Source organism: Lissotriton vulgaris, chromosome 6 (genome assembly GCF_964263255.1).
Source record: "Lissotriton vulgaris chromosome 6, aLisVul1.2, whole genome shotgun sequence".
NCBI lineage: Eukaryota > Metazoa > Chordata > Amphibia > Caudata > Salamandridae > Lissotriton > Lissotriton vulgaris.
This window is the reverse complement of record NC_141694.1, coordinates 785,254,411-785,275,516: the sequence shown is the minus strand read 5'-3', so window position 1 is coordinate 785,275,516 and position 21,106 is coordinate 785,254,411. Positions and strand designations below refer to the sequence as shown.

The 21,106-nt window shown below is 43.1% G+C and overlaps 1 protein-coding gene across 4 annotated transcripts in view; it reads right to left on the bottom strand.

The window, feature by feature from the left end:
* The window catches only part of CEP43 (centrosomal protein 43), a 300,006-nt gene that overhangs the window by 277,623 nt on the left and 1,277 nt on the right, over nucleotides 1-21,106 (bottom strand). For all 4 annotated transcript variants that reach the window (XM_086926811.1, XM_086926812.1, XM_086926809.1 and 1 more), the window contains exon 2: nucleotides 13,251-13,409. In XM_086926811.1, the coding sequence (XP_086782937.1) occupies nucleotides 13,251-13,334 (84 nt within the window). In that variant the 5' untranslated portion in view covers nucleotides 13,335-13,409. The remainder of the gene's footprint in view (nucleotides 1-13,250; nucleotides 13,410-21,106) is intronic.

Below are 21,106 nucleotides of genomic sequence, written 5' to 3'. Positions count from 1 at the left end.
TTTTTTGTATCTCCTAGTTTGTCTTTTCCTATTGTTAGACCCCATTCGGAAGGCCGTAGGGAGGTAGAGGACATTTGTCACTGGTGGCGATCCTACAGTGGTTTTGCAAACTAGGCCAAGAACACCCCTTAAACACTTGACTAACCGGATAGCGAGGATGAGCAGTCAAGAGGCTTCACAGGGAGGTAGCGAGCTCCGAACACAAAAGGTACCTACCAGACACAATAATGTATTGTCCATTTCAGTGATGTTCAATGAAGGAAAGTACTTGTCACTTAATACTACACAGTGCAATTAGAAAAAAAAAGTGCTTGTGATCTTACACCCTGTGGATTCACCCTAGTGGAGTTCCCAAACATCTGTAGTCCCTTGCATCAGTAACATGGTGCGGACTAGGCACAGGAGCAGTTCACTGAATCACTCCCAAAGCATATATGCGTCCAAGAGTTCTGTTTGCGTATCCCTCTGTAAGAAATTCATTAAAGAAAAATGTGCTCGTTCCACAGGCAATTTAGTATCTCGTTTACACATAGATCTCAAGCCCCTAGTTACCTTTAACTGGAAGTTGCACTCGAGGTGGGTGCAGGAGTGATGTCTGAGCTGTTGGAGCTGCTGTGGTGGCCTCGCCTGTGACTTGAAGACTTCGGGGATATCAGTGTGATGGCTCTGCCCAGCAGCTCTCATCTTGAACGATTGCAGCTGTCTAGGCGGGGGTGCAGAAGGGAGTCCGTTAGGCCGATCCTGCTTCCAGGACAATTTAGTGGAGTATTTAAGCAGTTGCGACCTCTGGGCCGATCAGGGTGCATACTTCCAAAGTCACTAGCGTCACTCAGCCACAGTAGTCTGCCGACCTTGCGCAAGACTGGATTTTTGTACAAAGCTTGATGCGGTACCAAACTAGAACCATTTAGTGGGGCCGGGGGACCACCTTCCACACATGGGTCGCTCCCTCTGGCTATCTCCCATACTAGGAATATGCTGGGCTTCCTCTTTGCCAGGCAGACCCTCAGCTCTTCCAACAGAAATTTCACACTTCAGGTGATGTCTGTTTAACTCTGCGGGACAAGCTGTCATGCAGACATCAGCCTTAGTCGCACAGCAGTCTTTCAAGTGGTCCAATACTTTACTTGGCTTTGAAGGGCTTGGAACAAGAACAATGTAGGATGGTTTTTATCCTACCTTTATGCACATTTTTACGGCCAGGAAAGTGGATGCACTGCTTAAGGTTTCAGAACAGGCTTAGATTGGTTCACTGTGAAGTGTCATTGCTTGGCTGATCCACGTTTGCAGCCTTTGTGCAAAGTGATAGCTCTTACAGCAGGCAGCATTGTTACTGGCCGCAAGAAGTATTACCTCAGTCAAGGGCACAATGAAGTGTGAGATCCCTGAAGCTGACTGGCATAAATCTTACAGAAACAGTAATCCGAAACAAACACAAGCATTAGAAATGCAATAGGTCTCGGATTTTTTTGATTTAGAGGTAATGGCATTGTAAATGGCAATGTCTTGTAGCCATGTGTTATGGAGTGTATGCATGTGGTGTGTAGTGGAAATATGTGTGTTGGATTGGAATAGTAGCAATGGTGCATGCTGCGCTTTAGATGAATATGTTTAAAAGTAAGTGTAGCATAGTGCGATTGCTACAATAGTTAATTGTGGATGTGTTAACAATTGATGTGTGCACTGATGGGTGGTGGTGTGTGTGCCTGTAGAAATTGTGCACTGATGGCTGGTGGTATGTGTGCTTGGTGGAAGCATGCAGTGCCGGCTGGAGGTGTGTGTGCCTGGTGGAAGCATGCACTGACAGGGTGGTAGTGTGTGTGCCTGTTAAGTGTACAGAGATAGTTGGTAATGTGTGTGCTTGCTGAAAGGGTGCACTGACAGCTGTTGGCAAGTGCGCCTAGTGAAAGAGTGCACTGACAGCTGGTGTTGTGTGTGACTGGTGAAAGTGTGCACTGACAGCTGGTGGTGTGTGTGTGTTTGGTGAAAGCATGCACTGACATTTGGTGTTGTGTGCGTGGTGGAAGTCTGCACTGACGCATGGTGTAGTTTGTGCTTGGTGAAAGCTTACATTGATGGCTGGTGGTGTTTGTGCTTGGTGAAAGCGTGCACTGACAGCTGGTGGAGTGTGGTTTTGTGTGTGGTTGTGTGTGTAGTGGTGAGTCTGTGGGGGTGAGTCTGTGGGGGCGAGTGTCTGGTGGTGAGTGTCTGGTGGTGAGTGTCTGGTGGTGAGTGTCTGGTGGTGAGAGGCTGGTGTGTGTCTGGTGTGTGTGTGAGTGCGGTGTGTGTGAGTGTGGTATGTGTTTGTGGTGTATGTGTGTGTGGTGTGTGGTTTTATGTGTGTGGTCCTATGTATGTGTGTGGTGAGCTTAGTTTTAGTGTTTGTCTCCTGCACACTCACACAGTGTCCCTACACACATACACTGCTCACTCTGCACATCCACACTGTTCATCCTGCATAGTCACACACTGTTTACCTTGCACACTCACAGACTGCAGTCACTGTCACTCTGCAATCACTGTCACTCTGCAATCACACTCACTCTGCAGTCACTCGGCAGTCACTCTGCAGTCACACTCACGCTGCAGTCACTCTGCAGTCACACTCACTCTGCAATCAATCTGCACTCGCACTCACTCTGTACCTGCACTCACTTTGCATCTGCACTCACTCTACACTCACTCTCCAATCACACTCACTGCAGTCACACTCACTCTGCAGTCATTCTGCACTTGCACTCACTCTGCACTCACTCTGCACTCACTCTGCACTCACTCACTCACTCTGCACTCACTCTGTACTCTGCACTCACTCTTTCTACACTCACTCTCTCTGCACCTGCTCTCACTTTGCACTCACTCACTGTGCACCTGCGCTCACCCTGCACTCACTCTGCAACTGCATTCACTTTGCCCCTGCACTCACTGTGCACTCACTCTGCACTCACTGTCACTCTGCACTCATTCTGCATGCACTCTGCACTAACTCACGCTCTGCACTCACTCACTCTCACTCTGCAGTCAGTCTACTTTCCCTCTGCACTGGCGCCGCCACTTTTCCAGTGCTTAATTTGTGCCAGTGGCTGCGTGAAAGGTTGTTGGGACCCAGGCTTCCTTTTCATCGTCCGACTTTTACCAGCAGCAGGAGAGAGCACGTCAGAATGGGTAGGTAGGATGGAGAGAAAGGCGGGAACGCTGCTACGAAGGTTAAACTCAGGGTTGAGAGGATCCTGCACGAGTGAAATAGAGACAGGAAATGTCCGGCATGCACGAAAGAGGCACGGATGGAATAAAAAATGTGGCACCCTCTGGAGTCGGCAGCCCTGCATTCATTTTAAAAGTGAAGCTGTGGTGATAGCCCGTGCAACATCTGCCATCATGTTTTAATTGCCCTGACTGAAGAAGGGGCTTTCTAATCTGGGTGCAGAGGATCACACGGGTCATTGTGCGTGTTCGGGGCTTTGCGAGGCAGGTGTTACAACACTTTCAGGGGCTGCGTTTTGCTTTCAGACCCAGCCTAGTTCTAGTCCACCCATACATCAGTTAGTGCCATGTTAGGGACTGGCACGCGCTGGGATGGTTTCTGAAATGATGAGCAGTTTCTCATGGCTTTGAACGTCACCCATCACCCCCAAGGAGCGTCTGGAAACTTCTGCTTATAGCTCCCACTGATAGCGTCTCTTCTAGGCGCTATGATGCCATACTATTTGCAGGATGTGTCAAATGGTAGTATATGACTTTAAATGGAAATATAGAGGTGCAGGTACTCTCAACTTAAGAGTGAGTACCTGTTTGCCCATGAGAAATGCCAGTGCTCTCCCGTTAAAAGTAGTGGAGCAGTGCTGAGAAGTGCAGGTACTCTCCCTTTCAAAATAAAGAAGTACCAGACAGTATCTGCCCATTGAAAGCAATGGCGCCGCCGCTTTTCCAGTGCTTAATTTGTGCCGGTGGCTGCTTGCAGGTTGTTGGGACCCAGGCTTCCTTTTCATCATCGGACTTTTACCAGCAGCAGGAGAGAGCACGTCAGAAGAGGTAGGTAGGATGGAGAGAAAGGCAGGAACGCTGCTACGAAGGTTAAACTCAGGGTTGAGAGGATCCTGCACTAGTGAAATAAAGACAGGAACTGTAGGGCATGCACGAAAGAGGCACGGAGTGGAATAAAAAACGTGGCACCCTCTAGAGTCGGCAGCCCTGCATTCATTTTAAAAGTGAAGCTGTGGTGATAGCCCGTGCAACATCTGCCATCATGTTTTAATTGCCCTGACTGAAGAAGCGGCTTTCTAATCTGGGTGCAGAGGATCACACGGGGTCATTGTGTGAGTTCGGTGCTTTGCGAGGCTGGTGTCACAACACTTTCAGGGGCTGCGTTTTGCTTCCAGTCCCAGCCTACTTCTGGTCCAACGATACATCAGTAAGTGCCATGTTAGAGACTGGCACACAAATGTGCCTTACGAGGAGGGAGTGGGTCAAGAAAGTAAACTGAGCTATTGCATACAAAAAGACTGAAGTCAAGGTTTAGCCGGGAGGCGGCATGCGCGCACACACACACAGCTGAAAAAATACTAACTGCAGAGTGGTGCACGCGTGCCCAGCATCTGTCTTTAATAACCGCGGCCCCTGAAAGCTGGTAATTGAAGAAATATGGCCTTCTGCTGCGCGTGTCCGCATGGAATATGCAGGAAGCAGAGCAACTCTACCGTCTATGGCCTATTGCGTGCTCTCTTCCAAAAAGACATGCACCAGCAGGCCAATTAAAAATGTAGCTGGCAAAAATAAAGGACTAAAAATCATGAGCAGCCAGGAAATTTTAGGTAGCTTTTCGGAGACGCTAACTACAGGACTCTTAGGCTCCGCCTACACTGCTATGCAGTGTGACATAGGCCCGAGCCCTAAAAAGACAGACTCTGCCTTGAAGCTTCCTCACCATGAACCACAGAAACTACAGATTCCTCCCGACCCATCCTACCATCTACCAAATGGCAGTGCTCTGGAAGACTTAATAAGCAGCCCTCTGCTAGCAAGGGTTTCACTGAATTTCTAAAGGGACCCTACAAATACAGAAAGGCAGTCAATGCATTTCCACTGTCTGGAGAAACCTGTGTTTATCCTACATCGTATGTCATGCTAAACCAAGGCATCCAAAATGGACCCCATGATTCCAGTACAGACCACCACACAAAGAGTCCTACTACCTTATGTATGTCATGTACACACTGCAAATACACAAACTTGGAATGCACACACACAATATCAGCACAAAGATCTGAGGTTCGCATAACAGCGAAATGTTACATGAGATGGGTCAGTAGACAACACTCTCCGTTAAAGAGAAAGCGGTCTAGTCACACTAATAATTAACAAAAACTTGGTATGCTGCCACCACTTTATGCGATTCACCCAGAGTAAGGATAGCAGAAGGTAAATGCCTTCCATGTCACAGAACATGTACTGGACCACGCAGTACAGGGACAGACTTAGTGTCACTCTAATCTAGTGTGTATACAGAGGCCTAAGGCCCAAAAAAACTGTTCTGAATACTAGTTTCACGTGCAGTGAGAAAATCATAGCAGGTGTACACACCCACTCACCATGCAGGGGACATTTCTATCACATATCATATTCTTCCACATTTGGATTCTACCTTTATGTTCACTGTGTTACAAGGTCTCCCCTAAATCATGTTATGACAACGTTCATAGTATTATCACAGCAAATATCGATTTTTGTTATTCCTGTTGGATTATTATTACAGCTAAACTTTTACCTTTATTTGTAGATTTTAAGTTGGATCGGGGAAATAATGTAATAAAGTTCCATCTTCTCTGACAATTCAGTCATGTTTTACTCTCTACATCAGGCAATTCACTCCTACAGCAGTTAATACTATTGCTATCATCATGAGTACTGACAAGCACTGCCTTTACTATACTAGCAAAAATGCAAGTTATACATAACAGAGTGGTGGTAGCCACTTTTTAGTCAAAGCTAGGATTCCCAGAGTAAGGAATTCCTCAGAATTTTAGTCGCTTATATCTTTGGGACCATTGATGAATCTCCACAAACTTTGCAGACCTATTCTTCCTTCTATTTTGGCAGATGACGCAAAGTTTTGCAGTGGTTGGTTAAGGGGGAGTGCAAAAACTTGTTTTTCCACAAATGCATTTTTTCAAGACTTTTGTATCTTCGCGTGCGTGAAACCAGCCTAAGGGATTTACTTGAAATTTGGCAAGATTAGACATTCTGTTGCACAGATTATCCTTTTGGGTACTACAGGTAAATAGGGTATTTTTGTTGTTGTTTTGTTATGATGCATTTTAAGTTAGTGAGTTGTATTTTCGTGAAAGTTTGCTGTATTTTGCAAGGCTATCGAGGTGCATTGCGATGACAAGTCATTGAATGATTCGTTAAGGCCTACCTTTACAAAAGTTAAAGGCAACCATGTTGTTGAGGTCCACTTTGCCTGTGTTCTGCGTTTTACCCTTAGATGTAAGTAAGTAATAGGTTTGATATTTTTTCTCTACCTATTACCACTTTATTGAAGTGATAATAGGTAGGGACAAATAGTTCTAAGTTTCTATGTCAATATTTTTTTAATGTACAGAGTACCCTGGTACCAAAAATACATTTTAAAAAACTCACTGTAGCACCCTATATTTTACAATTATAGTGTACTATAGTGCGTTTTCCATTTTTTCCATATTTACATCTTCAGTAAAAACTCTATGAGGTATCGCAACAATACCTAAAAAATGACTGCGCTACTTAAAAAATGTTTTTTAGATAATGTGCAGTTGTCCCTATATCGCTGTAAAAATGTAAATACATTTCTCTACCTATTAACACCTTAGCTGCTTCGCAAATATCTCTCCCCAGTGCTGCGCTGTCCATTGGAACTAGTGCTGAATGGACGTCCAATGGTCGTGCGCAGCACTGGGGAGGTAGCGCTTGTGACGACCGTTGGCCGTCAGCAGCGCTTAAGAGGTTAATACTTAAATAAAGTGATTATATGTAGGGAACAACAATAAAACATACTAGGTACCTACATCTAATGCCTTTACACAGAACGCAGACAAAATGTGCTGAAAATGACATGGCTGCCTTCGACACAGTCCTTAGCCACATACTGCCTTATCATGCACAAGTATCGCGGTATACAGTGAACTTACTGAGTTATACTGTGGCACAATATATAATCAGGCTTTAAAAAATTGCAAAAATGTTAATGGACCTGCAGATCTAGTGACTTGAATAATCTGCTCGACCTAACTGTATAGCGCATGACCCATAAACATGTAAATTGTGAGATCCTAGGCAAGTTCTTTAATTCATTGAGCACCTCTTTTTTCATTATTACACATGAGAGTACCTTGAAATATGTGTTTAGCTTTAGCATGTCTGCTATACAAAACCCTTATGTTTGATTTAATAGACCAAACATTTGCACAGAGTATACCAAAAATCTAGACCAGTAAAAGGTACACATAACCCTCCACCTACTTGCCTCTTGGTTCATGGCATGCAGTTTTACTGATCAAATTATATAGCATACAAACGATAATGGGGAAACTGTGTTTAACCAAATATTTAGCATTTTCAAATCACCAAGTAATGTGATCTGATTTTTTTGATTCTATTAAAGTATTTGTTTCTATCACACATTAGACATTTTTAAGAAGTGCTTTCCCAACTACTGAAACATATTTTAAAATATTTCTACAGTTCATTTACAAGGTATTTCAAAGCTTTTTTTTTAAAGAAACAAAACTGACATCCTAGAACCTTTCATTTCACACAGCACGATCAACACACAGTTCCCTTTACTTTTCTTTCTCTGACGGCAAAGTCAGAGGAATTTGTAAACACGTTCTCCTGGATAAAATAAGAAACAATTTGTATGAAGACAGACTGACATCTGACCTCCGTCTCTAAATGCACAGCAAATTTAGAAAGATTGAAAGGCATTTTTATTATTGTTTCACTTTTCTTATTTATAAGGACACCTGTTCTTTGTCAGCTGGAGTTTCCAGCCAGACCGAGATAGTAAAACCTAAAAATAGCTTGTGCTCGCCTTGACAACGTCTGACTCATCATAGAGGCCTGATAACTAAGTATTCTAATAATTATATATTTAAAACTACTTACACTATTCACACATACTACGCCAATCCACTCTACCACACTACAGTGTATGCTGTTGCACTCTATTTCACTATATACCACTCCACATCAATACACTCTACGCCAGTAAAACTCAACATTATTCCACTCTATACCACTATACTGTACCCGACTTCAATGTATGCCACTACACTACACACCACTCCACTAACACATTCCAGGGTACACCACTGCACCACACACCACTCCAGTCTATGCCACTCCATGCTTCTGCACTCCACGCCAATACACTCTACACTATTTCACTGTACACAACTCCACTCTATGCTAACCCACTCCACACCACTCTATACGCTATTCTACTCTGCACAACAACTCCAGACTGCAGCAATCCAGACTAGGCCACTACACTAAATGCCACTGCATTCTATGACACTGCATGTACATCACTCCATTTCATGCCACTCACAATGCCCCCTACCATTTTATGCCACTCCCAATTCCCCCTACCCTACTACACTCTACCCTATTATACTGTACTACTCTCAATTCTAAGCCACTCTACTGTACACTTTTCAACTATATGCCATTCCATTCTATCACTACATTGCAAACCCGTAATACTTAACGTTATTCTACACCACTCCTCTGTATGCTACTGCACATCACTCCACTTTACGCTACTCCACTATACGTTATTCCACTTATGCCACTACAGTCTACCCCTCTCAATGCCACTACACTGTATGCTATTCCACTGTACCCCCTCCACGCTTCTGTTTGATAGTCCCCACTGTAGATGATTCCACTCTACTTCATGGTACCTCACTGAAATCTACGGCAGTCAACTCTAGAACAGTGCACTGTATACCACTCCACTGTACGCTAGTCCACATACGCCAATCCACTCTAACACATTCCACTGTATGCTATTCTGCTGTGCGCCATTCCACAACAGCCGCCATAGGCTATTCCAGTCTACGCCACTCCAATGCACACGATTCTACTGTAGGCCACTTCACTCTACGACAATATACTGTATGGCAGTACACATTACAACACTCTCCTCCTCTGCACTGTAGCACACTCCACTTATTAACACGCCACTCAATGAAAGTAAAATGGACAATTTCAAAAACGTTTTTATAAAAAAATAACAAAAACATTGAAATTCAATTAATAAACAAAGATTAACCCTTGGTATTGGTAAGAAAACTTTTTTTTCTATAAAACCAAACTTATACTATGCAAACATTGGAAATTCTTTAGTTATAGACATACCTTAAATTTAAAATGTACACTTCACTTTTAAAGTTATATAAATGTATTTATTCTTTAGCTACAAAAGTTAAAGTACCCAAAAATAATTACATTTCTAAGCTTTTATTTATAATTTTCGCATCACCTTCAAATTATTATAACTCTCACACCTCCATACACAGTGTATTCAACTGGGTAGCCGCACTACATTAACTATAACTCGACACTCTACCATGCACTGTGTTCTTACTAAAGCTTTGATTTGCAATTTCACAACTGTTCCTGTAAATACTATTACTTTACGTGGTATAAGTGACATAATATAAAAGGGTATAAGCAGTGCATGGAGAAGGCACAAGTTATGTGTATGGAGGTGCGCAAGTTTTGCATAAATAATTTGATATCTATCTATATGCCACACAAAGCCTCCAAAACAAAACTATCCAAAAAAGCTTTCCAAGAATGCCACAGTTTTAGATTGGACCTATATTACCTCAGAAAGGCTAATGACTGTTTCATGGTTACGGCTACTGGAGTTATGCGATTTTGCAGCTAAGGTGTTTTACATCCATCAAGGATTTGCAGCATTTGCTACATAATCCATCAAATGATGCATGATTTACGGGTTTTAAACAAAAAACATTTTGTTTCTAGCTCAAATGCATCAAAAGTTTTTTTTTTAAAACAGCGATGCATTTCCGTGTTAAACTGGTACTGAGATTAAATCTTCGACTAGGCAGTGTGAACGTGTAAAAGGAAAAAAGATAAAATAATGCAGAAATACTTGCTCAAAATGTGGCGCATTATGCCACATAACCTGCCTTTTCTTATTGCATAGTTAGGTTCTGTCTGTCGCATAATTTCAGTGGCCCTCAACTGTATAAACTTGAAGTGTTGATGGTCTGCACAGCATCCTCCAAAGTGATTTCGTTTTAGTGCGTATCCAGGGCAGTTAAAGTAAAGATCTATAAATGCTGCTCTTTGTTGATGTTTATTATATTTTTTATTTGGCATATATAGCCATAAAAAGAAAGTAGCACAATACATACAATTAAAATATGAATTATACAGACACTGTAACCATAAAACAGTATAAAACGCAATAAAATTCTGATAAAATAAACAAAGGGAACTCTACCAGACCATAGGAGGTACCTAATTCATCATCAACAAGGGGAAGAGATCACTTATACTTTGGGTATACAATTGTACATCCACCATAAATATCAAGAGCCGAGAGTACACCCAAACATGGGTAAGATCACATTTCACCCCGCCCATTTTAAATCATATAACCAATTCCTTTAATGACTCCTGTATTGCAATTAAGAATCTCCCAATTGCACATGTCACATTTAAAAATCTCATATTTACCAATAAACTAAGAGCTTGATCTCTACTAATAATTTCATAGGCAATAAAAAGGGGGTTTTAAAAATGTTTTCCGTTCTTCTAAGAACCACAAGCAATCCAACAGAATATGTGGGCCGTTACATTTTACTTGTAATCCACATGTGCACAGACCCTGTTCATTCATCGTAGCGGATTTCGTCTTCCAATCAGTGTTGCATGGATTCAAGCCATCTCTAAATTTCAGGATATTTCTAAGCTGCTCTTTGAAAAGGATACACGCAGATTCTTTCGGAAAAACAGCGACATCAAAGCTCTGGTGAAGCAGCGAACTGTGCATTAAATACTACAAACAAACCGGACTCCCTTTTCAAAGCCTACTAATGTCTCCACTGACTAATTAGTATAGATGCAAAGCGAGTCAAACAAGAACACAACTTTGCAAGTGAAACCAAATACTAATTTATCCAGCAACGTAGAACTACTTCATCAAAAACTGCAGGTCTGTACTCTTCCTTGTGGTTTACAAATGAGGGATTTTCTCAAATATCCCACATTTCAGATATCACTGCAACGCCGTCATCCTGCCACTGCACCAAATGTATGCTTTTTTATGCTATTCGTATTTCATATTGCACCCACACTTAACATAAAGTACAAACAGGGATGGTTTTGAAAGAAGGTAAAGACAGGGAACTTGTTGTGCATATAGGCACTTACGAAGTGAAGCCTATGCAAATTAAAGATACTAAGGAATCCTTTGGGAATTATAAGGGCCACTTGAGAACTTTGCGAGAGATAGCAGGGAAAGGCTGAGGCATTGTACAGGGGACAGCTAAGAGGGACCATTGCAAGGACCTATAGACAGCTACATCAGAGGATCTTCAAATTTATGGAAAGGACAATATACTCTCCTCCATCTCCCCTCCCTCCCGACAGTCTCACTTATCCAGATCTACCGCCGCTTCATCCAATCCTAATCCTGATAGTGCTTCCTCCTAATTTCTTCATCAGTCTATCAATCCAGCATTGTGAAAATCCTCAGATGTTTTTTTCTGACTGCTATCAAATGAGAGAGCCAGTAGAAGCAAGGCACAACTTCTTCAACAGCGTCATTTCTGAATTCCAAAATAACGTAATATCAAGCCCAAAGGTGACCAAAAAATAACCACGCCTTGGCGAAGCAATTGCTCTCACCTACATAAGTGCTTTTGAGTGTCATTATTTTAACCTATTTCATACAGCAGTCTGGCTGCTGTGCAGCATGGTTGAAAGATAAGAAAAAATGATATGGCGCAGCCAGTGGTGGTCGCGTCATAGCATTTTGTTTTTTCATTGGTGGGGAGGTGGGTCAGCAGGGAATTCATATGGAGGGAGAGCAGTTAGGAGTGAAAGGAGAGTGTGGGGAAAAAAGCACTATGATGCGGCCAGCACTGACACATCAAAGCACTTTGTGTTTGTTTATTGCAGGGTGAGGGAAGGGAGGCAACACGTAGGAAGAAATGGGGCAGACAGCAACACAAAGGAAGGTGGTGAGGAGACAACACAGAGGGAGGGCAAGTCAGGACGACAGGCAATGGACGTAGTATTTGAGCTTGGGGAAAGCTGACAGAGGGTGGGAATGATGATCTGGGGGCAAGCAGAGGGTCAGCCGAGGGTCGGCAAGTTTGAAAGGAAGACAGGTCAAAAAAAAGACACGCTTTCATAGAGTGCTTAAAGACAAATAAATAAATTAGCAATGGAAGGACACAAAGTGGTGTCCATGCTCCAAGGGAGGGTTAAACACACAAAGAGAAAGAAAGCCTATGGCAACTGATCATTAAAAAGCAAGATAATGAGAGTGACAAAGCCAACCAATGGCAACAATGGGCCGCCTCTAAGCCCACTTTCAAAGAGGCAGTGCATGCGCAGTCTAGGCGAAGCCTAAAAGCAATTTTGGAAAAAGAAGCAATGCAATTAAATTTCCGAAACAACAGCCACTGTATGCATGGTAAAATATTCAAGATAGTAAAAAGTTCTTCAGAGAGCAATATCCAACTGCAGAGTTTCAATATTCAGAGCGTAATTTGTCAAAGAATCAACACCATCGCAACACCATAATACAAGAGTGGATCTCATTGTACTTATCATGAATTCTCGCTCTTATGAAAACCAAGGTGTCATTCCAGAACAGGTAATAGGTTTTGAAGCCCAAACGTTTATCTTGTGGCTTTGGTGCATATTCTTTTTTTTTTTAATTGTATTGATTTTTAATAAACAGCACAGAACATACAAGTCAAGAGCTCAGCGAGTGAAAATATTGTTAAAGCAAGGCATTAAGTCATCTTACACATGATATGACTGAAGAACACTTGTAACACAATTTCCTCTCTTGACCACCCCCTTCCAACAGCGGTGTGCAGTAATCATGCAATTGTCGGTCACAAACCATCTCCTCCCCCTCTCCCAGCTTTGTTGCCTATTCTTGATCAAGTGTAACAACGAGAGGTCATTATGCAGTGTCCCGAGGGTTCAATGCTCACCTTGATTTTATTCAGGACTCCACTGGTTTCCAGAGTTTGAACAAGCAGGTCCCTCAACTCTGTATCCTCTTCTGCTGCTGACATCCTGCTAGTCAACTGATACAGCAACGAAGTGGGCCACAAAATGTTTCAAGCCACTGAATATTCACTGCAACCAGCCTATCAAAAGAGAAAACGTTGGAATCATAAACCAATTCAGTTACATGTTTTAAGAATGATTGAAAATGCTTTTTGTGTACTTTATTATACAAATTTGGTATTAGCCTGGAAGATGTGGAAATTAGTGATTTACAAAGGAAAGAAATGTTACATATAACGTTAAGGAGGCAAACTTCCCAAATGCTGGTAATCATATGTTTATGTTAATAGCTTAGAGCAAAGCCTTTTGGTAGCTGAGTGGGAATGCAACAGCAAAATATCATTCTATTACTTAGGCCCTCATTAACCGTGGCCTTTTAGTTCTGATGGGGCTGGAAACAGTAGTAACTATCCACCATACAAATTATGAGTTGTGCAGGAACCCCCATGGATCTCTTCACATTCAAAAGGAGAGCAGCTGAAATATCCATGTGAAAGACAGGGGAGAAAAGGGGAATTTCTGGGAGCAACACGAGCTGGAAATACCAATTTACGCAGTAAGTCCTCATTTCTAAGTGGATTCCTAGGGTCCAACTCATAATCGGCTATATTTTACCCCAACCCGCAAGTTTACTCAGCTAATGTTTTAGGTTCAGTAGTAAAACAGACAAATAGTTTGTACTGCACTCAAAATATTACCGAGTTAAGAATATTAAGACAGTAACTGATAAAGTCAAAAGCTCACTTTTTTTGCTGAGGATTGATGAGTTCAATGTGTCCAAGGGTAAAGCGACAGATTTCTAATTTTATACAAAATTTAGGAAGGCATCAACATACTCAAGAGAAAACGGAAATAATGACCTGGAACCAAAATGGTGGAGAGATAACAAGTGTTCCTGAAATTAGATATTTGTGGATAAAAAAGTAACCAAAGACATAGGGAAAATCACAGCAGTTAATCTCAAAAAAGTTGGCAAGGAGATATGATAGACATTAAAAAGATGGCAGAACCTTCCACTTTCTATATACAGGCGAATTAACTAGGTTAAAAATGTCTGTCCTTCCCAAACATACTTTTTTTTTTTATAACATCCCATTACACTTTGAAAAAAAGAGCTCTTGAAACTGCAAGGGAGAATAACATATTTTATCTGGACGAAGAGAAATACGCCTTTCTTGGAAGAAATTGAGGAGGAAAGCTGGTGTAGGAGGCCTAGAACTCACTGACTTACAACTTTATTGCTGGGCCTTTCAATTAAAAAATAACAGAATGCTTCTTCTACGTCCTGATGAGTCCCTGATAGGAGTTATGTTCAGGGCTATGCTGGCTGGCCTGCCTGAAGAAGGCTTCTCTTACAAATGTGGGACACCACATTTTTTTATAAAGATTAGATTGAAATGCTTGCAGGCAGCAACAAGAACCTGATATGAGGTTAGATCAATTTTGGGAAAAGCCTATTACAGTAGGTTGTCCCCCATATGGGATTCCCCAGGAACTCCAGAGTGTTTGCTTGATAGTCTTGCGAAGCCTTTGAAACAGAGTGATGTCATCAGATAGGAACAGTTGATGGACGATGGGCAAAGGTAAATCTGGAGCTTTTGGAATAACAAGATGGATGTTTAAAATCTGCCAAGTAAATGCTTGGCTTAAAAGCCAAAATTGGTCGGAAGCCAACTCTGGACAAATGGAAATAGACCTTTAGGACTCAACGTTAAGGAAGAAAAAGGTGGCACATTGGTACCAGTATCTGCTGATGGCAGAGGAGGACAAGATGAAAGCGCCATACTCTGCGTGGGATGGATACTTGCCGGAGGCAAAGCTGGCTGAGTTATGGCAAGTATCTTTTTCTACACTTTATTCGGTGGTTAAACCTACTGCACTAAGAAAGAATAATTTCTTTTCTCTGCGTAGAATTTACTGTACGCCAAAAAATCTGGCAAAGATAAGGGGAAGTGGAGACACAAAATGTAAGCAGTGAGGCAGTGGAGAGGTAGACGATATGCACTTGTTTGCCACGCGCCCAAGATTGTAAGAATATTGGTCAGCAATGGGAAAGATGTTGTATATTTATCTTTCCTCTATTTCCATGCTCTACCATAGTTCTTACCTGTGTCACTCATTCCAGAATGTAGATGGCTCTGCCTCCTCCTAGTGTTCTAGGTGGTGACAGTTTGTGCCTGGCCAGCTTGTGTTGAGGTTGCTTTACGCTGTTCTCCTGCAATAAACCTCTTGTGGTACATCTGTGGTCTCCAGCTATCTACTACAATTTTGGCGACGTTTATTTGCTGGCCAGTACCTTTGAAGACCTCATCTTGATGCCTGATTCCTTCAAGATTTTGTACCAGAAAGCGGATTTCAGCGGAGCACCCTCAACAAGAAACGAACCTGCGGCATGTTGGCTTCGTCAATTTCTCCTTGGTCCGGTTCAATCCCGAAGGAAGACGCCCATCTGGGGTAATTGTGAGTAATTTGGGATTGGATCGGGGAGCGGAGCTCGAGCGCAACCAGCGCTGACGTCATTGTTGACTGATCGGCGAGCGAAGCACGAGCGCAATTGTTGCCTAGGAGACGTCTCTGGCTCGCTCCGACAACGCTGTTGTCTGCCGTTACCTGGGAGACGCTTCCTCGCTTTGTTTTGACTACGCACACTCCCCTGTGCGTTCCAAGCCTCGTTTGGGTGTATTCCTAGCCTCGTTTTCAGCGGCGGCCATTTTTAACTTCAAGTGTTTGCTTTCCAAGCCTCGACTTCGATCGGCGGCCATCTTAAGTCACTCTAACGCGGATTTAACGCGGATTTTCCTCGTTTCATATCTAAACTCCTGCCTATTCCTGTCGCAGCGCTCAAACATCGTTTTGGACATTTTTGAATGAAAAGAGGTATGCTACTACTGTAATTTAACATTTAACCAGTTGTGCAAAATCTTTGTTTTCCTTTACTTTTGACTCTGCCAAATTGGTAAATATGGCACAACAATTTGTAGTTACTTTACCTCCTCAGTTCTTACCCAAGCCTGGGGTCCCAGACATACCTTGGGAGGACTGGTATATAATGTTTGACAATTACCTGGAAGCGCTGGATGGACAGGAATTTTCAGCCAAAAGGAAAAAGGCTATCCTTTTGAGCACTCTGGGCAAGGAAGGGCAAAGGGTTTTTAGATTCCTACCGATCACACTTGGAGCTAGTGGACAAGACATGATGAATTTAAAGAAGCGGTTGATCGTTTGGAGATCAGATTCGCAAAGGAGGAGAATCTGATTATGAACCACTATAAATTCTATACACAACGCCAAAAAGATTCAGAAACAATAGATGATTTCGTGGCCAGACTTAGAGAGCTGTCTATAAAGTGCAAGTTCGGTCCTATGAACGACGAGCTCATAAGAGACCAATTAGTTGTCCAGTGCTCAAGTAAAAAAATCCAAGAGAGGCTATGGGCTGCTAAGAACCCGACCTTGAAAGATGCTATTGATCTGGCCAAAGTAATTGAGGAGTCTAGTAAATGCATGAAGGTCCTAGATTCACACAAATCTTCTCCTCATCAAGAAGTCTCTGTGGTTTCTGACAAAGGTGGTGTTGCGGAGTGTGAACACTGCTCTGGAGACAATATTGCTGTAGTGAAAAACAGACCCAGACCTTCTGCCAAGAAAACCTCAGTGAGCAAAGTCTGCAACAGGTGTGGCAGTAGTAGTCACTCTTCCGACGCGAGGTTTTGCTTTGCCTCTAACAAAGAGTGTTTGAAGTGCGGGAGAATTGGACACTTCTCCAAAATGTGCAAGGCCAAAACCAGACAGAGAGTGAATATTGTTGATGACTACGTTGATGATTCTGGAGTTGAGCCCGATAGACTTCTGGTCATTGATGATGTGGATGTCATCTGTGATGATCCAAGACAAACCAGACCCAAAGCCATTTTCAAGATTGACTCCCACGAGGTGTTGTTGATGGTTGACACTGGTTCTCGTCATACCATTATACCTAAGTCTACCTTTGATGCCTTTTGGGAGGGGGTGAATTTACATCACAGTGATATTTCCCCTAAGGGTTTCAATGGCCAGAAAATTGAAATCCTTGGTTTCTTTGAATCTGAGATTACCTTTGAGAAGAGGTCTATCTTTGGGAAGGTTTAGGTTTCTGTTGATGGTCCTCCCATCCTAGGGTGGGTACATCAATATGACCTTTACATTGTTATCAATCCTAGGGCAAAGAATCAAATAATGGTGGTGGATGATGACTCTATTGAGTTTATTCTTTCTGAATTTGGGTCTGTGTTCAGGGAGGAGTTGGGTGAGCTTCGGGGGTATGCCCATCTTATAAAATTGAAGAAAGATAGTTTGCCTGTGCAACATCGTGTAAGGAGGATTCCCATTTCTATCCGCAATGAGGTGAAACTCCTAATTGAAGAGATGCTCCAATCCGGGGTAATTGAACCCACAGAAGCATCAGCATGGGTTTCGCCCGTCGTGATTTCTAAAAAATCAGACGGAAAATTGAGATTCTGTGTGGACCTTAGGTCCCTAAACAAGTGTGTCGTTGCAGACACCTTTCCCTTACCCAACATTACGGAGATGGTTTCCACTCTTCAGGGGGCTAGATATTTTTCCAAACTCGACCTGAAGAGTGCCTACCATCAGGTTAAGCTCCATGAATCCTCGAAGCATCTTACGGCCTTTATCACCCCGGAGGGGATTTTCCAATTTACTAGTCTCCCCTTTGGGTTGATTTCGGCAGCGAGTGTCTTCCAAAGGTTGGTCAGCGAAATTTTCAAGGGGCTCAAAAACGTGGTGTTCTTTCAAGATGACATCTTGGTCTTTGGAGACTCCGTGGCAGATCATAACCTCGTTCTTAGGAATGTCTTACACAGAATCTGGGACACTGGCCTTACATTACGTAAGGAGAAGTGTTCTTTTCTTGTGGAGAACATTGAGTACTTGGGACATGAAATCTCAGTCAATGGAGTCAGACCAAAGAAGAATCTTCTTGATGCAATACGCCTAGCCCCTTGTCCGTCTGACAAGGACCAGTTGCGGTCATTCATGGGCTTAATCGAATACTACTCCAAGTTTGTGGAGAAATTCTCAGAGAAGACCTTGCCTTTGAGGGCTTTGTTGAAGAAGGGTTGCAAATTTTCCTGGGGCCCTGAACTGGAAGTGTGTTTCAATGGGATCAAGGAAGCCATCTGCAATGCTAAGGTGCTGGCACCCTTTGATACTGCCAAATCCTCCACTCTGTTGGTAGATGCCAGCGCCCATGGTCTTGGTGCAGTTTTGCTTCAGTCTCACAAGGACGGCGACAGGCCGGTTGCTTTTGCCTCACGCACTCTTTCCAAATGTGAACAGAATTATTCTGTTATCGAGAAAGAGGCTTTGGCTGCTGCGTGGGGTGCTCACCACTTTCGACCTTATCTATGGGGCACTCGATTCAATCTTAGGACTGACCACAAACCCCTTATCCGCATTCTTTCTCCCGGGGGTGGGGCATTTGTTTCTCCAAGGTTGGCAAGGTTGGCCTCCAAACTCCAGGAATACCATTTTGACATTTCCCACATCTCTGGGTGGAGAAATTTCCAGGCTGACTGCCTGTCTAGGTTGGCTGTTCCGTCTGGTGCTGATGTTGGATTCAGTCTAGAGGGTTTTGATGAGAATGTTGCCTGGATTGATGATGTTCTTCTACTAACTGAGGGCTCTTTTTCTCGGTCTGAGTGGGTCGAAGCTATGTCCAGGGACAACGTCTTACAGGAAGTCATCCAGTTGATAAAGTTGGGTTCTCGCAGGGAGAGTTGTCTCCATGTTTCTGTTCGCCCTTTCCTTAAGGTCATTGATGATTTGTCTGTTTGCAATGACAACGTTATAATGTGTGGCGACAAATTTGTGCCTCCTGTTGATTTGAGACCCAAACTCATTTCTTTAGCCCATGAGGGTCATCTTGGCCAAACCCTGACGCAACAGCGTCTCAAGTTGAACTTCTGGTGGCCCGGTGTGGACTCCATGGTTTCCTCTTGGGTTGAGGACTGTTATACTTGCAAGGTGGGTGAGAAGAGACTTAAGGTTTCTGTGGGATCTGAGATGGGTGTGCTGCAGTTCCCTGAAATTCCGTGGCACACCATCTGTTTAGATTTCATAGGTCCCATGGCTGAGATACCTCTTTCCCAGAGGTTTGCTGTCGTCATTGTGGATTGCCATTCCAAGTGGTTGTCTGTGGAGTTTCTTAAGGATATCACTACGGTCACTACTATTAAACATCTTAGTTCTGTGTTTTTTAGGGAAGGTTTTCCTAGCGTTCTTATAACTGACAATGGCACACAGTTGGTCTCGCATGAAATGCAAGCCTTTTTGTCTGATTGTGGTATTTCTCACCATAGGACTTCCCTCTACAACCCCCAGGGGAATGGTCTTTGTGAACGCCTTAATAGATTGGTGAAAGGTACCGTTCAAATGGCCCTCTCCAGTGGTTCTTCTGTCTCTTCCCTTGTTAGTGAAATGGTCTATGCGTATTGTACCACCCTTCACGGCTCTCACCTCAGATCCCCTTTTGAGATGATGAGGGGTAGGGTTCCCAGCACCAAACTCATTCCCTCTTGGCTCAAGGACTTGGTCTGTCAGTCTCTCTTAGGTGATGTGTCCAGAGTGGTCCTTAAGTCTCCTCGTAAGAGTCCTGTGGCTTTGCCTGCTAAGTGTGCTTCAAGTAAGAGTTCTGTGAGTCTGCCCTCTAAGGGTCTTTCACGCAAACCTGTTGTAGGCGATAAGTCTTCTGCTAAAGTTGTTTCTTGTAAACTCGCAAAAGGTGACCTTGTCAAGGTAAAGTCTGGTCGTGTTTCAGGTGGTTTGCCCAAATTCCGTGGTCCTTTTCTTGTAAAAATGGTCTATCCTCACTATGTTGTCCTCTCAAATGGGGAAAAATGGAATTTAAGGAGGGTTGCCCTCTATCAGAAAGCTGGTGTCTGTCCTGGTCCTGCTCCCTCTCCGTCCGTCCCTGCCCAGGATCTCTCCTCTTCAGGGTTCATGTTTATTCCCTCTCAGGATCCGGATCCGGCTCTTGTGGTGCCTGCTCCTGTAAATGACTTGGTGAGGGGCGATGGTGGAGGGGATGCTCCTGATCCCGTTGTTACTGTTCTCAACCCAATTGCTGATCCCAGTTCCTCTTTGCCTGCCTCCAGACCTCAGAGGTGCCATAGACCTCCTTCTTATTTGAATGATTTCTGTTGCGTTTAGGTCTTTTAGAGGGGTGACGTGTGTCCCTTTCAACGCCTAATTTTATTTATTACAACTGATGTTTGCAACTTTTATCATTATTTCCGCTAATCTCCTTTAGTCTTGAGTTAAGTTTTCTTTCCATGACATTTTTACCTTTTTGTGTTAAGTTTTCTTTCATCTTATGTTTTCTTTTTCTACGAGAGGAGATGTGTTGTATATTTATCTTTCCTCTATTTCCATGCTCTACCATAGTTCTTACCTGTGTCACTCATTCCAGAATGTAGATGGCTCTGCCTCCTCCTAGTGTTCTAGGTGGTGACAGTTTGTGCCTGGCCAGCTTGTGTTGAGGTTGCTTTACGCTGTTCTCCTGCAATAAACCTCTTGTGGTACATCTGTGGTCTCCAGCTATCTACTACAAAAGACTATCTCTGATTCCTTGGGAACTAATATGGAGGTAATACAGCAGGATAAGGATATATTTCATCCACATGCAAAATGCCACTATCTGATCTTTTATTACATTTTGCTAACAAGAACATACATATGTAAGCTTTGGATCCAAGTTCTGGCCCCTAAGTGGCAGGAC